This window comes from Neoarius graeffei, chromosome 3, assembly GCF_027579695.1.
Source record: "Neoarius graeffei isolate fNeoGra1 chromosome 3, fNeoGra1.pri, whole genome shotgun sequence".
Lineage (NCBI taxonomy): Eukaryota > Metazoa > Chordata > Actinopteri > Siluriformes > Ariidae > Neoarius > Neoarius graeffei.
This window is the reverse complement of record NC_083571.1, coordinates 15787727-15805022: the sequence shown is the minus strand read 5'-3', so window position 1 is coordinate 15805022 and position 17296 is coordinate 15787727. Positions and strand designations below refer to the sequence as shown.

Below are 17296 nucleotides of genomic sequence, written 5' to 3'. Positions count from 1 at the left end.
TCATTCATTCATATCACTGGGAGATCATGAGTTTGAATCCCATCCCAATGACACCACAGATATGTGTGGTAGTGAGTCAAAGAGAGCAAAACTGGCTGTGCTGTCTGGGTGGGAGGGATGCTGTTAATATATCTCCTATTAATCAGAATGATGTTAGCCAAAAGTGGACATCTGTGAGCCTTCACCCTACCTGACTTTTATAACTGTCATGTGATAGAATGACCTAGAGAGTAGTGGGAATTGGTCAATGACTAAATTAAGAGAAAACGGGTTAAAAAAACTGAGCAAATGAATTAGAGCAACAAATGAAGAGTAAATGGGGGTAGTGATGACTCAACGGTTAAGGCTCTGGGTTGCTGATCTGAAGGTCATGGGTTTAAGCCCCAGCACTAACAAGCTGTCACTGTTGGGCCCTTGAGCAAGGCCTGTAACCCTCTCTGCTCCAGGAGCACTCTATCATGTACCCCTTTGTTGTACGTTACTCTGGATAAGAATGTCTGCTAAATGTAAACAATAAACAAAGCTGATAAAGAGAGATGCGGTGAATAATGAAAAGAACTGAATGGTCTAAGCCTTTACTCATCACATGTATATTAGAGCACAGTGAAATTCTTTGTCTGTCTTTAACCCATCTGGAGATGTGAGCACACATCACCAGAGCAGTGGGCAGCTGTGCTGCAGTGCCCAGGGAGCAGTTGGGGGTTAGGTGCCTTGTTCAAGGGCATTTCAGCCATTCCTGCTGGTCCAGGAAATTGAACTGGTGACCTTTTGGTGCCAAAGCTGCTTCTCTAGCATCTAATTTAATTAGATGATTACATTACATTACAGGCATTTAGCAGATGCATTTATCCAGAGCGACGTACAACATACTCAGAGCAGCCTGGGGAGCAGTTGGGGGTTAGGTGCCCTACTCAAGGGCACTTCAGCCATTCCTGCTAGTTCAGGGAATCAAACTGGTGACCTTTTGTTCCTGAAGCTGCTTATCTATCCATTTGGCCATGGCTTCCTGAAGAAGAAGAAGAAGAAGAAGAAGAAGAAGAAGAAGAAGAAGCATAAAGGTGGTCTGACTCATATTCTCCAGTTCATGTTTGGTAGCAGTTCATCCATGTTTAATAAAACCACAGCCTTTATACTGAGCTCCAGCGACTGCACAAGGGCCAGTGGTGGATATTTAAAGAGAGAAATGGGACAGGCAGTGAATCCAATTCTTAACCACAACCAAAGCCAAGACATCATTTGATATCGACTGCTCTCCCAGTTGAAGAATTGGAAGCATCCTTCTGTTTTGATTCACTTATGCTTAAGTAAACAGCAAAGAGTGTGCAGGAAACATAACTGTGCATGATATGCTTGTGCACAATGGACAAGCTGAGAGCACAGGTCCATTTGCCCCATTTACCGAGAAGACTGAGATCATCTGATATTTTCACACCCTGCATGTGATGGGTCATGTTCGAGCGCTCTTGCAGAGTGCCAGTCGGCTTATATGTTTTATATATTTATGTTCTGCTTTATGTATGTGTGATCTATCTAGAGGAATGAAACACTGGCTCATTTCGAAAGACAGTGTTAGGATCAACCTGATGATCCAAAACGTTACCTTATTTAACCTTTAGGAATCATAGCTTTGCTGGCTGAATAAATGCCCCGAAACCCTTCATGTGTTTGTGTTTGTGTTTTTCATAAAGATGGAAAAGGGTTGTTTCATGTTGTGAACGCAACACAGCTGGGAATCAGTAAGAAGGCTTTTAGACACAAATAAGAAGGTCGGATTAGCTGCCGAGCCAGACTGCTGTCCAATAGAAAATATTACGAGAGCAGCGTGGCATATGTTTTTATTAGACATGGGGCAACGTCATAACAATGAGTCGATTTGCCATTTTTAGGCAAAGTTAGCAGCTTTAACACAGATTCCCAGAACCACCCTGGAGTTGTGGTCTGGGTGGCTGCTCAGGCAGAGGAAATGTAACTCTGAAGCTGAGGTTTCCAGGAGGCTGTGGAGAGAAGCAAGCTTTATGTGCATTTAAAACTGTCCTCAGTTGAATCCTCATTGTCCAAAAATAGACAAGAGAAACATGTGTGAGCCATAGCTTACTGTCTCAGACATGCTCATGCACTTCTGAGAGGGCACTGGGTTCTGGCCTATATTTTTACTGCAGTAGCATTGCATCATATGGCATTAACGAAACGATTAGCCTAAAAAAAATCATGCAGATTTATAACATGGAAAGATGTTTTCTCAGAACGTTCTTTCCTTCAACATAATTTGTGCACTAATTTATCTCCTCTGACAATAACTTGCACAACCATTTTCAGGGAAGTCATTTTCAGGGAGTATCCCGTTCATAAAATAACATTGGGTGATAAAGCTGATATAAAAAAAAAAAAAAAGCCATCGGTGAATAAAAGATCTGGATTAATTAGCACTAGATCAAAGCCTCTGCTTTTTTCCTCTTGCACTCTCTGCTCTAGCCACATGTGGTCCACAGGCTCAGCCCAGACATGTGGTTTTATTTAGCTTCGTGGAAAGGTTAAATACGAAACTTGGATAAGGGGAGAAAAAAAAAGCATTGGGTCTTTTTATATGATGAAAATTTCAAAGTTTCAGAGGCATTTTAAGACATACATGTAAAAGCGTATCAGTCGTTTTCAGTTTGTAAGTAACTCTTGGCATCCAATTTTGGCCATGATGCCGGCTTAGCCTTATTGCCTCGGTTTATGTGCGTGGTTTTGTGTAAAACTAATTCTTTCGAGCAAAATGCCTGTACCAGGCCTTATTTGATACTGGCTCCAGACAAATTGTAGTGCATTGTGTCGTTTTCATATTATATGTGTTTAATAGCTTGTAAATAAAAATACTCACAACAGGCCAAAAACGTAAGGCCTGAAATTAAAATGTAAAAAAATAAAAAAAATACAAGAGGAGAGCACTGAACATTTCATTTCATCATTAATTAGGATGAGATGTGATTCACTCCATATGAACATTTTATAAAAACATAAACACGGAATATTACAAAGAAAATTCTTTATTGGTTAAAATAGCCATTTTTTCACAGATTTGATTAATGACCTTTTTTTTTTGCTATCATGCATTTGCACACTGTACAACAGTGGATTCTCAAGGAAGGACATTTTCTCAACGCTCTTCATCAAACAAACATAAAACTGTATTTTCCTTATTCAGTGGATATGAAATATCTTGCTTTGGGCCTTCAAGGCCCAAATGTGTACAAAGGGTTTCACATGAAATCTGTTTTAATATAATGATCGTTGGCCTGGTGTGTGTGGTCAAATAAGTTAGTTCCATGCATAACAGAGAGAACGTTACCACTTCTGCATCATACATCATCCTTGCCAAAGTCTCAGTGCAAACACCGTTGTAGCTGAAAAATTTTTTTTTATATATATATATATATATATATATATATATATATATATATATATATATATATATATATATATATATACGGTACACACACACACAATAACCTCCATGTTTTGAGTACCGATATGCCGTAACGTAAAGTAAATCAAAACCTTAAAAAAGGTCCAAAATTCTAATTTTAATCTACTAGTGTTTGGTAATTGTGGCGCTACATTGGCATATATCTCATTTTATTTAGTTATTCATTCATTTATTAATTTAAATGACTAAATATTAGTCCAGCTCTAACAAGCAATCTTCTAAAAACTCACATTTATGACACAATGCTTGATTTACAGTACTTAAACTCTATCTCTCAAGCAGCACAATTACACTGATTGAAAACAAAAACCATTCACTACATGGGTAGAACACAACTATCTTTCCTTTTCCATTCAACAAGACAAATAAGGAAAAGTGGCATATTTTTAAAAGGAGGGAATTCATGTAAAGCCTTTCTTTCAGAACACAATTAAAAAATAAAAATAAAATAAAAATGCAAAAAAAAAAACCCACACCCAGATCTTCTGCCTCACATCAATATAACAAACACAAAATAATCAAAACTAACACCACATATATTCAAAGTTTATCAGGAAAACGACAGTCCACTACGATTAATAAGAAAAGCAACCTTTTGTTAATAAATGTATTGCCAAAATTTGGATTATTGTCAATAAATATGCAGTTGGCTCTCATGATTTGTTATTGCTCTTGCTTTTGTATGAAGTTTTATTCAGATGGATATGACCTTGAGTAGTAGTCAGTCACTGAGTGGTGAATGTCCTGTACTCTTTATGAATAAATAAATATTAATTCATGAACTTCAGCACTAGGAACCTACACACAACCCTGTTTAACTAGACAGTGTTGAGGTCTTTGAGATGTGGAACATGATGGGAACGTTGCAGAACAACGTGTTAGAGGTTTTTTTTTTTAATTTGTTGAAATGAAATGAAACTTGCCAGGTATATTCATCTGGGGGAAATGGGGGACTTACAGGAAGTGAATTGAATATGCTCATTGGTCTCTCACCCCTGTCACTGTTCAGCTGTTAAAGGCATGTTAGCGCCGCTAGTCTTTGACATTGACGTTAATTAACACATAGTACCTCCAGCAGTGTGAGTAATTTTACGTCTCTGCATCTAGAGTCTAGAGCGAGGACAGGACACTGGAGTGTGTCCTTTCCCCAGGTGCAGGAGATAATTTTTTTTCTCTCTGTCTCTGCACCTTATGTCCATTTATTTAACAGACTGGTACAAAGCAAGCATGGCATGGATTAGCGCAGCTTTTAGACATCCAGGTCGTCAGGCCTGGCTCGGCTGCTCACACGGCTGCTTGCACGGCTGGCCGGTCTGGGCTCACCAAGTGCCAAAGGCTGCATCTCACCGCCCACCGGCGCCCTCTTGTGCTCGTGACCATCATCAGGGTAGTCGAAGGCATGCGCGTGCGAGTTGGAGATGGTACTGCCATTGTGGCCCAAGCGTTGACGCTCGGTGCTGTAGTTAGCCCAGTTTTGTTCACTCGCCTGCTTGTTGTAGTTGCGGCAAGAGTTGGTCCTCTCTCCTGTGGCTAGCTTGTAGCCTGGCGGTGACATGGGCGACAGTGGCGCTGTGGGAGATGAGCATCCATTGTAGTAGGCATACTTGCTGCCTGGCAAGTCCTTGGGAGGGTGGGTTAAGGTATTGGACTGAAACTGACCCTGTTTTCCCTTAACGCGGTCCTTGATACGTTTGAAAAAAACATAAAAGAGCTCAGCGCCATTGAGTACCAGTGAGACAAGTGACACCACCAGCATGAAGATGATGAACACTGTCTTCTCAGTGGGACGCGACAGGAAGCAATCGACACGATGTGGGCATGGAGAACGCTCACAGGTGTACACTGCAGACAAGCTGAAGCCATAGATGTACCACTGGATGAGCAAGAAACCAATTTCGAAAAGAGACTTGAAGAGGATGCTGACTACATAAGTACGCAACAGGGCACCCTTCATCTTCACCTTGCCATGCTCTTCCAGGCCATGCTTGAACTTCTTGAGCTCAATGCGTTTCAATGGCCCGTCCACGTCAGCACCATCGTTCTGGACGGCGCGCAGCTCCTCCTCCTGCCGATTCAGCTTCTGCTCTTTGCGCATCAGATAGAAGACGTGCGCCAGGTAGAGGAGCGTTGGTGTTGACACAAAGATGATCTGCAGTACCCAGAAGCGGACATGCGAAATGGGGAAAGACTTGTCATAGCACACGTTCTCGCAACCTGGTTGCTGAGTGTTACACTTGAATGCAGATTGCTCGTCACCCCACGCCGACTCCACGGCTGTGCCCAACACCAAAATACGGAAGATGAAGAGTACAGACAGCCAGACCTTGCCTCCGGCTGTCGAGTATGCCTGCACCTTGTCCAGGAGCCGGCCCAAAGCACTCCAGTCACCCATCTTGGGCTTGTTTCTGCTACAAAGAAAAATGTTCAGATTGTTATTGTACATTTCCATGCTAGATGTCACCAAAGCATTTACAGATGACAAGATATCTCTTCCTTTAAATCCTGCGAATGTGTCACACACAGTGATATATGGTCCAGAATAAATATTTAATGCTTTTTGTATCATCTCTTTAGAATAGTTGTCATGCAAGGCCTTCTTTCAGGAATAACGTTCACTCTAAGAACTTTGCCAACAAACCAATTAATAAAAAAATAAAAAGACAGAAGAAATAAACGACTGTATCCTACCCTGATTACACACAGTGATATATGACTACACTCATGTGGAGTTCATCAGCAAGTGCTTGATAATGCTTCCCAAAGGTTATACTAAAAACATGTAAATGGTCAGCACGATAACCCCCAAGCACCAAATAGATCTTTCAACAGCATGTGTTTTTTTTTCTCTTTTTTTCTAGAACAGATGTTTTGAGATGTTCTTCATAAATTGTCAGCAGCCGGTGCCTATAAGGCCCCCCAAAAATAGCGTGCTCACACACTCTCTCTCTCTCTCTCTCTCTCTCTCTCTCTCATCTAGACACAAAACACAGACAAAACTCCAGCAGAGAAACCATTTAGCAAACTCTGAGCCTCAGCAGTTTGGGATCAAAGCACCACTTCAGCCCATAGAGGAGCAGAACGCTCACCATCTAAACCAAGAAACATGAGGAATGCCTTAATGACAAATAGAGCACATAGAGACGCTATATGGTCTATGGAACGTTGAAGCAATGTCAGCTATGTGATAACATAAGATTAAAGCTGTGAAGATCTGATTTGATTGGAGGAAAAGGAAATGTAGAGGAACTATGTCTAAACATTTCTTATGACTCATGTTTGTGATTCATTATGGATTTTTTTTTCTCTCAAAATAATATATTATATATATATAAACTTATAAGTTTATATCCCAAGAGTCTTTTAGCCCGTAAGAAAGTAAATCATGACTTTATCCATCAACTCAGGCACATTTTAAAGATTCCTTTAGAGGTCTACAGAAGTCTAAGCACAACTCCTGTCTTATGATGATGATGATGATGAAGTATATTAAAAGTGAATAAAAGTGTAGATAACTACGAGTCACATACCTGAGTGGACAGCGAGGAGGAAGAGGAAAGGAGAGCCGAGCCCTAAAGGACTTTCTCCGGCAACTTCCTAAACTCCGACTCTGTTGGACTGCAGAGAAACTGAGGCTCACTTGTCAAACTTTCCTCGCTTATAAGATATTGTGGTTGCCAGATTGAGAGCTTTAACCCCTGATTTTTTTTAACTTTTGAAGAGCAAGCTGTCCTTGACCACTTTGACATCCTTTATGTGTATAAAATTCCTAAGCATATCTCATTTCTTATGTGACATTTTTAACATACTTAGAGCGATATTACAGCGCTGTAAAACTTTATGAGTATTAAAAGTTGTCCCAAACTGGCAACCCCAAACTGTGCGGCTGATTAGGGAAAAATTTGTAAGACGACGGCACGCGAAATCACGTGATTCCTGCGTCATAATTTTTTTTGTCTCTTCATACCTTCTTACATTTTTTTATCCTTCGTGCATTCTTACAAATTTAGTGAAACTTTTTTTCTCTACTTATCCTGCCAAACTAACCCAGTAAACTCCTCAAAACTCCTCTCACAGGGCAAAGACATCTTCATATTCAGCGTAAATCTGAATTACAGTACATTATTAATGTACATATATATTTTAAATACAGTAACAATATATTTGAATCACATTTGATGCTCAGGCATGTTGTTGCACATTAAAAAAAGGCTTTATAGCAATACAATAAGGAGATTTTTATCTATAAATATAGAGTGTCAGGATATAAATGACAGGAAAACTGTGAATGGAACGAATTGCCAAAGAGTAGAGTCAACTGAACAGGTCCGCTGCGCCACCTGGTGTACATCACTGGTTTAGGGGAGAGCGGGGACACTTTGGGCAAGTTTTCAGCTTTCGTAGATTGTGTGAAATTCTTTGCAGGGCGTCACATTCATATTGCATTAGAGAATATTTACCTCTTATACTCTCTTTCCACACCATTAGTTTCTCAGCTTGTCATATATACTGGCCTTCAGGCTTCACTTTTCCTGTCATTATTTTTTGCAGGGAGACATGAGACATTGAGGGGAGACATGGGACATTATGCGAGGAGACATGAGACACTTACGTGAGACATGGAACAAAAATAAAATACCTAATTTAATCCAACATGTTTAATTTTTTATTTATTATCAAACCCTCTAACATATGAACTGCATGAACACACTTGGTGCAGCGAAAGGAAAATATCAGTTTACCCAAAACCTGACTCAACAAAACAGTTCCATTCCAGTTGCAGCTGGTGCAAAATAAATAAATAAAATAAAAAAGGGGGAGGGGCGGTAATGGGGGCAGAGTTATTATAGTTTTGAAAGTTTCATTAGTTTTTATTATTGAGTCTTTAAAATTGTTTTATTCCATTTTAGTCTATTTTTAGGAGTTTTAGTTTTAGTCTTATTTTTGAGAAGTTAAGAGCTAGAGCAGCGGCTACAATTATCGACATCTTAATGATCTTTTGGCCACTGCAAAAGTAGAAAAGACGTACATTTAGTATGTACATTGTGCATGAATAGTTACTCAAAAAAAAAAAAGAGTTGATTCCTGATTACTTAGCGTATCAGATCATGTGACACCATTCCACAAGTATTGACACCTTTGTCCACATTTATCGACACCGTTCCACAATTATCGTCACCCAGATGATTATTTATAAAAAATGATCGGTATGTGGTATTAAGTTAACAAAACATAGTTTTTATTTAAAATTTGTTTTACATAGACTTATATTTAGTACAAAATATATTTTATATAAATATACTGAAGGTGGCACAGTGGTGTAGTGGTTAGCACTGTCACCTAACAGCAAGAAGGTTCTGGAGGCCTTTCTGTGTGGAGTTTGCATGTTCTCCCTGTGTCTGCATGGGTTTCCTCCAGTGTGCTCCGGTTTCCCCCACAGTCCAAAGACATGCAGGTTAGGCTCATTTGTAGTTCTAAATTGACCATAGGTGTGAATGGTTGTTTGTCTCTACATGTCTGCCCTGCGATGATCTGCCGACTTGTTCAGGGTGTACCCCAGCCATAATCAACTGGGATAGGCTCCAGCTTGCCCGTGACCCTGCACAGGATAAGCAGTTACAGATAATGGATGGATGGATAAATATATCGATGTCAGTGCTTACGTAAATGAGAAAGTAATGCTTGTAAACAAATGAACTGATAATGTTTAACCTGTGTCAGAAAATCTTTTTGTTCCACTTTCTAAGTATTTTCATCAATCACATTTTGTTAATCATTCATTGTTGTTTGAATTAAATTCTAGTTTTGTAGTTTACCAATAAATGTCAACAGGCAATTAACATTGTAACCACATAAAAATCCAGGTCAAAGATCGCATGTCATTCCTCGAACCAAAATATAAAATGTCTACTGATATTGTAATATATGGTAGATATTTACAACAAACTGCAAAAATAAATAAATAAAACATTTTTTGAATGGACTCGAAAAATCTGAATATTTCAAGCATGTAATTTTTTTATATGCAAGGAATTTAATTCTGGTCTAATTCTATTTATTGCAGTAGGATTCCAAATACTCTATAAGCATTCTGTTCTGTTATGAATCAGAAAAAAAATTATTATAAATCACAGTACTTTTTTTTTAAAGTACTTGATCTACTTCAACAATGTTACACAAAGATTGATCCATAACAGTAGTAAATGTCACTTAATTCCACAGGGTGTCGATAATGGTGGACACCAGTGAAAGTGATCACTATTATCGACACCTCATGTGACTTCTCAAACACGTGTTTAGATACAAAATGGCAACTGTCAAATGAAAGAGTAAGAAACAAAGTAGGTTTCAACAAGGAGATCATGAAATATCGGTGAATTTGATCAGTAAAAACATGTCCATGATCTTTTATCTAAAGCGCTAATGGTTAATGAACTTATTACTGATCAGGAGTTGAATGTACTTTGTTTAACTGAAACATAGATTAAGCCAAATGAATATATAGCATTAAATGAAGCTAGTCCTCCTGGATGCAGTTATATACACCAGCTGCGTCTAACTGGCAGAGGAGGAGGCGTCGCAGTTATTCATAATGATTATCTAGGTGTAACACACAAACCTGATTATAAATTTAATACATTTGTAGTTCTTCATACTAATATAATGTACCGTATGTAGCCTCGAAAAATAAGTCTACCCAGTTAATTCCATTACTTATTATTTACAGGCCGCCGGGGCCATATTTTGAGTATCTTTCTGAATTTGCAGATTTTATCTCAGATCTGGTTATTTCTTAGACAAAGCTTTAGTTGTCGGAGATTTTAACATTCACTTCGATAACCCAGAAGACCTTTTGAAAACAGCATTTGTGTCCATTTTAGATTCAGTAGGGGTTAATCAGAGTGTTATAGGACCGACCCATAATGGTGGTTACACTCTTGAGCTAATACTAACATTCAGGTTAAACGTAGAAAATATTTACTTCCACAGTCTGAAGTTATCTCAGATCATTATCTCATCTCATTCAAAATATGTCTGAGTAATAATATATGCACCTCACCATGCTACTGTATTAAACGTACATTCACGTCAACTACTGCACAGAGTTTTATAAATGTTATCAGACTTATCAACTTTGATTGGGTCACTGTCATCCCCCGTAGAACTTGATCAGGCAACTGAATGCTTAGAGTCAACGTTCCGCTATACTTTAGATAATGTAGCTTCTCTTCAAAGGAAAATGATCAGAGAGAAAAACTTAGCACCCTGGTATAATGATGACACTCACACTTTAAAACAGACCATTCAAAAATTGGAATGGAAATGGCATCAAACAAAATTGGTAGCATTCAAATTAGCTTGGAAGGAGAGCTTCCTGAAGTATAGACCCATATAGAAAAGAAATAGAAGAAACTTACTGTATAAAAAAATATAACTGTCCATCACCTTCAGTTTATGTTTCATGTATTGTGCATCATATAAGGAATATGATTTACTCCTGAAAGTGGCCACTTTTGCATTACTGTCATATATTGTTCTGATAAATACGCAAATCATACAAGTTTCATTTTGTTCAAATTTACTAAGGATCTTATATCTGGTTTCACTGTTGTATGCTTTACATACAAGTTTCAGACAAAGGACATACAAATTTTATAAGATTTATCTACATCTACAAGCTGCACTACCATTCAAAAGTTTGGGGTCACTTTGAAATTTTCTTATTTTTGAAAGAAAAGCACTGTTCTTTTCAATGAAGATCACTTTAAACTAATCAGAAATACACTCTATACATTGCTAATGTGGTAAATGACTATTCTAGCTAAATTCTACTAAGGCTACATCCACACGACAACGGCAACGAGATTTTATTTTAAAAAAAAATCGCGTCCACATGGGCAACGGATCAGTAAAATATCAGGTACATATGGCAACGCAACGCTTGCTGAAAACAATGCAATACACATGCCACACCTCTAGGGGCGCTGTAAGATGGTCCCATCGGAGACACCAGCACAATAGAAGAAGTAGACGCATGTGCATAAACCCCTTCTTCTACCCGGTGTGAAGCACTGTCAGGAACAAACACACATAGAGTGTTTTGGTAAACTGGGATGTATGGATGCTGTCTGTCCCCACTCGCTTGCTCACTCGAGTTTGTTGACGGTGTAGTGGCTGGCTGCTTTATGTCCCGGGGCTCCCTCATGCCTGTGTTACCTTCTGGCTCTCCCCTTTTAGTTATGCTGTCATAGTTAGTTGTCGGAGTCCCTGCTTGTACTCAGTACAATATGTATACTGTTCCTACTTATTCAGGTAACATTGGGCATACCTAACAACCTGTGTTTTCTTTCCCTTCCCCCCCCCAAATCTGTCCCTCTGAGTTACATGGAGTCAACAGGAAATCGTTTGGTGGAGAAGGTGGAGACCTCGACTGGCTATCGTAGCCTGCAGGGAATTGGCTGTCAGACATTCTGTCGCATGTCCCAGACCTGGTGAAATGTAACTGAACTGTCTTGGCCAGCCCTAAGGGTCCCATCTGTATCTCATCATTGCTGAGGAGTGTGCTCCCATCACCCAATCAAGCATCCAGCCAGAGCAGGTCATGATATTTTTTAACCATATTAACATGCCATTGTTGTGTATTATGCCTGATGTCAAGACTCTCGTCTCTGCAAGCCTACCACACAGATTTAATACTTGTGTCATTTTTAGGGCATACCTAACAACCTGTGTTTTCTGTCTCTCCCTCCTCCCCCCCCCCCCCCCCAATCTGTCCCTCTGAGTTACATGTTGGTCCTGGGATTGAGATGCTGGCCTCTTCTACCCCTCGGACCTGCTTGATCCATCCTGGTGCCCTGTGTCTGGTCGGAGTTTTATCGCATCGCTCCTGTGAAGGACGGCCCCATGAGGACAGTTGAGGGTTACACCTGGAGGATGCTCTGGACTCTTACAGTAATGCTTTTATGGCTGAGGACTACAGTTGACTTGCTAACTTTAGGACTGCAGTTGTCATGAACAGTTTTGCACTCAAGTTTCCATCAATGAAGAGTTACAACATCAACGAAACTGTCTTCATGTTAAAACTGTTAATGTTATAGTCATGCTGTCTGTTGTTGCCCAAATGAATGAATGAATGAATGAATGAACCCTTTATTATCACTGTTACCAGTGAAATTGACCATCAACCTGTCCTTACACAGGGGGAATCAGGGGTGAGGGAGAAGGGGTAAGGGGGTAGGAGGGGAGGGGAGGAGGTAGAGGTAACCCAGCGCAAGCAAGCAGCCGTCCGCTCCTGCAGCCATAATTGGCGCTGGTCACGCACCCACTTGTCACACTGGGGGTGAAAAACGGCGACCGCGGAAAATTGGGGAAGGAATGTAACAGGACAGGAAGACAGGGATAAAAGAAAAGAAAAAGAAACACAGTAGTAACATGAGGAAAGATGAGGAAAAAAAGAACACCCCCCCCCCACTATGCTCCTATCAGGAGTACAGTGTGGGAGCATTTAAAAAACCTCCGCACAAGCACACAGATGCGACCGCCTTCCGTGAGAGCACGGAGAAGAAAAAGGGTTGGGTTGGAGAAGAAAAAAGCACGGAGAAGAAAAAATGAGGATGGGTTCCCTTTTGAGTCTGGTTCCTCTCGAGGTTTCTTCCTCATGTCGTCTGAGGGAGTTTTTCCTTGCCACCGTTGCCACAGGCTTGCTCATTGGGGATAGATTAGGGACAAAATTAGCTCATGTTTTAAGTCGTTCAAATTCTGTAAAGCTGCTTTGTGACAATGTTTATTGTTAAAAGCGCTATACAAATAAACTTGACTTGACTTGACATGTCGGATCCCATTAGTACATTTCACAATAGATTATTAGATTCTAATAGAAGAGATGAGCCAAAATAATTGGGGATCTTTTTTAATGGGCCCCAACTCATTACAAGTATGAATAGGTGGGCCTTAAAGTAGAAAAGGTTGAGAATCCCTGTTCTAGAACACCTCTGGTGATAGCCTTTCCAGTATTTTGATTGATAGAGCTGAGGAACAGTTTTTTAGCAGAGCACTAGAATCTTTGCCAAGACTAAAGTCAGCTTTGACAGATCACTTCATCTGCTCCTGGACAGGTGAACCATAGTCTTTTCTTGTCGGCCTAAGTGACATTGTCATCTGTTATTTAGCCATTAAATGTGTAAGCTACATTTTGCAATGTTGTATATGACATAACATTGCTTGTCATACTGGATTGAGATGTAGGGGTTGACTTAACAAATCGTAGCCTACTGCGGCCAATGCTAGCAGGAGAAAGCTCCGTGCAGCACCAGTCAGTCAGCTGAAATTGTTGCTAGATGTAGCATTGCTGTAACAGAAATCCAGCTGAGGTAAAATTGTAACAGTTCAACAGCATAAGCTAACTCACACACAAATTGGTGTGTTATCCCACAGAGTAGCTGACTATGTAAAGCTGTAGGCTTACACGGAGTGCAGAATTATTAGGCAAGTTGTATTTTTGAGGATTAGTTTTATTATTGAACAACAACTATGTTCTCAATCAAACAAAAAGACTCATAAATATCAAAGCTGAATATGTATGGAAGTTAGAGTGGGGCGTTTTTAGTTTTGGCCATTTTAGGAGAATATGTATGTGTTCAGGTAACTTTCACTGTGCAGAATTATTAGGCAACTTAATAAAAACCAAATATGTAGCCATTTCACTTATTTATTTTCACCAGGTACACTGATATGACAACTCCAGATTTGCAAATAAACATATCTGACATTCAAACACAAAACAAAAACAAATCAGTGACCAATATAGCCACCCTTCTTCATGAGGACACTCAAAAGCCTTCCATCCATAGATTCTGTCAATTTCTTTATCTGTTCACGACCAACATTGTGTGCAGCAGCAACCACGGCCTCCCAGACACTGTTCAGAGAGGTGTACTGTTTTCCCTCTTTGTAGACCTCACGTTTTATAATGGACCACAGGTTCTCTATGGGGTTTAGGTCAGGTGAACAAGGGGGCCATGTCATTATTTTTTTCACCTTTCAGACCTTTACTGGCTAGCCACGCAGTGGAGTATTTGGACGCATGAGATGGAGCGTTATCCTGCATGAAAATCATGTTCTTCTTGAAAGATGCTGACTTTTTCCTATACCACTGCTTGAAGAAGGTTTCTTCCAGGAACTGGCAGTAGGTCTGGGAGTTGAGTTTGAGTCCATCCTCAACTCGAAAAGGTCCAACAAGCTCGTCTTTGATGATACCAGCCCATAGCAGTACTCCACCTCCACCTTGCTGGCGTCCGAGTCGGAGTGGAGCTCTGTGCCCATTACTGATCCAGCCACAGGCCCATCCATCTGGCCCATCAAGAGTCACTCTCATCTCATCAGACCACAGCACCTTAGAAAAATCAGTCTTGAGATATTTCTTGGCCCAGTCTTGACGTTTTATCTTGTGTGCCTTACTCAGTGGTGGTTGTTTTTCAGCCTTCCTTACCTTGGCCATGTCCCTCAGTATTGCACACCTTGTACTCTTTGACACTCCAGGAATGTTGCAACTCTGGAATATGGCAGAACTGGATGCTAATGGCTGCTTGTTAGCTTCACGCTTGATTTTCCGCAGATCATGTGCAGTTATTTTGCGCCTTTTTTTTCCCCACACGCTTCTTTCGACCCTGTTGACTATTTGCAATGAAACGCTTGATTGTTCGGTGATCACGTTTCAACATCTTCGCAATTTCAAGAGTGCTGCATCCGTCTGCAAGACATCTCACAATTTTATACTTTTCAAAGTCTGTCAGATCTCTCTTCTGACCCATTTTGCCAGAGGAAAAGAGGTTGCCTAATAATTATGCACACCTGATATAGGGTGTTGATGTCATTAGACCACACCCCCTCTCATTACACAGATGCACAGCACCTGATATACTTAATTGGTAGTAGGCTTTCAAGCCTAAACAGCTTGGAGTGGGACAACATGCATTAAAAGGATGTTGTGGTCAAAATACTCACTTGCCTAATAATTCTGCACTCAGTGTATTGTTACCAAAGTGTCAGTGATTTGTATAATTTGTTGTGATGTGTAGCGGACTACACGTTTTGATTAAGGTTACTCATTTAGGCTCAGTCGTCAATTCAGCTACGGCTACAATTTAGGCTATGGAAGATCAGGAATCATTTGTATACTCAATAATAATAATAATAAAAAAAATAATAATTTTACTATACCTTGAAATTGCTTGGATTGAAGTAACTGTTTATTAACCCCGCCGACAGTAGTCGGAGGGGTTATTATTTTCACCTGCGTCAGTCTGTGTGTGTGTGTATCTGTCTGTCTCTCTGTCTGTCTGTGTGTCTGCAAGATATCTCAAGAACCAATGGATCGATTTGGACCAAATTTTGTACATGTGTTGCCAATCACCCAGGAAGGAAACCATTAAATTTTGGAGGTCAAAGGTCAAAGGTCAAGGTCATGGCAGAACTTCGAAATTTTCGCCCAATGTATTTTAATAGGGAAAAGGCGGGGTTTGCACTCGTTAGAGTGTCCCTGTCTAGTTTAAATTGTGTTATGTGTTTTGTATATTTTTAAATACATTGTCCAATAATTGTGGCATATATGATAATTTAATATATTTACTTTCACAGGTCGAAATATCTGTTTCGGCTAGCCTACAATTTAAGAGTTTATAAATCTAAACTATGTACCCATACCAGAAATTTTCACATTGTCTTTAATTGATGTTCACCTAAAGCAGTTGCAGAATCAGCCTACAGCGCACTCAGGGAGGAAAATCCCACTTTTTATGCAGTGCATGATCAAAATATATGAAAACCAGAAATGTCCCCCCTTTTTATTACAAAGATGAAAACATTTAATGTTTTAATGATATTTTCACCACTGAACCGAAAACGTCTCCACTTTTCTTCTCAGAAATCTGGTCACCCTGATGTATTCAGTTCACTTACTGTGAGTCCCTCATTTCCCTTGACTGAATATAACTTGAACATGCGATGAATTGTTTTGTTCTCCAGGCAAGTTTCATTTCAGCATTTCTGAGATTTGGCCCAAAGCAAGAAATATTCCATGACTGTTGAAAAAGTAAAATACAGTTTTACTTTTGATGAGGAGCAGAAAGAAAAAATCCTTCCTTGAGATGATAATGTTGTACAGTGTGCAAATGCATTGTGACCAAAAAAAAAACCCAAAACAACTCATTAATCTGTTTTGTGGGGGGAAAATGCTATTTTAACCAATAAATACTTTTCTTTATCATATTTCACATGTTTATGTTTAAGATTTTGAATATTATGTCACACATACAGTAAACACAGTGAAGAGCTTCAACATTTTGGTTAGTTGTCATGGGGTTTGACTAAAATCAAAAACTTTGACTTTTTACTAATCTCAAAAATATCAGCAAGCCAGAGCTTCTGGTACATTTGAAGACTACATGAGAGATTTTTTTTTTTTAATTTAAATGTTAGTAGTCAATAATGGTCAAGGGTAGTACATAAGTATGCAATATGACATACAATTCCAGTTTGTTTAGTGGAGATAGATAGATAGCACAATTTTTTCAAGCCAGCAGTCAAATCTAGAATCTTCTAATCCATAGTCGATGTGTCACCCATTGTGCCACTGACATACCTCTGGATGAGATCTTGCCTTCTTTCTCTTTCCCACTGAACAAAGACTTCTAGCAATATGCCAAGGCCAAAGACAGAATACAAAGGAGATGGGGTAAGGCTAGTCCAAAGTCCTAACCACTATACAATCATTGTTCTCCATGATTCAGGTGGATCAAAGTCATCACTCTGCCAGATAAGCAGCTGCTGTCT

At 39.6% G+C, this 17296-nt stretch overlaps 1 protein-coding gene across 1 annotated transcript; it reads right to left on the bottom strand.

The window, feature by feature from the left end:
• Positions 1-3013: 3013 nt before the first annotated feature.
• gja1b (gap junction protein alpha 1b) lies at positions 3014-7080 on the bottom strand. Its single transcript, XM_060916433.1, has 2 exons — positions 6997-7080; positions 3014-5877 (listed from the first exon to the last, which is right to left on the bottom strand). The coding sequence occupies exon 2, from the start codon at positions 5859-5861 to the stop codon at positions 4719-4721; it is 1143 nt and encodes a 380-aa protein (XP_060772416.1). The 5' UTR covers positions 5862-5877; positions 6997-7080; the 3' UTR covers positions 3014-4718.
• Positions 7081-17296: the final 10216 nt, after the last annotated feature.

What these genes read in the sequence shown, in the direction of transcription:
- gja1b (XM_060916433.1), bottom strand. Translation starts at nt 5,861, where the DNA reads ATGGGTGACTGGAGTGCTTTGGGCCGGCTCCTGGACAAGGTGCAGGCA.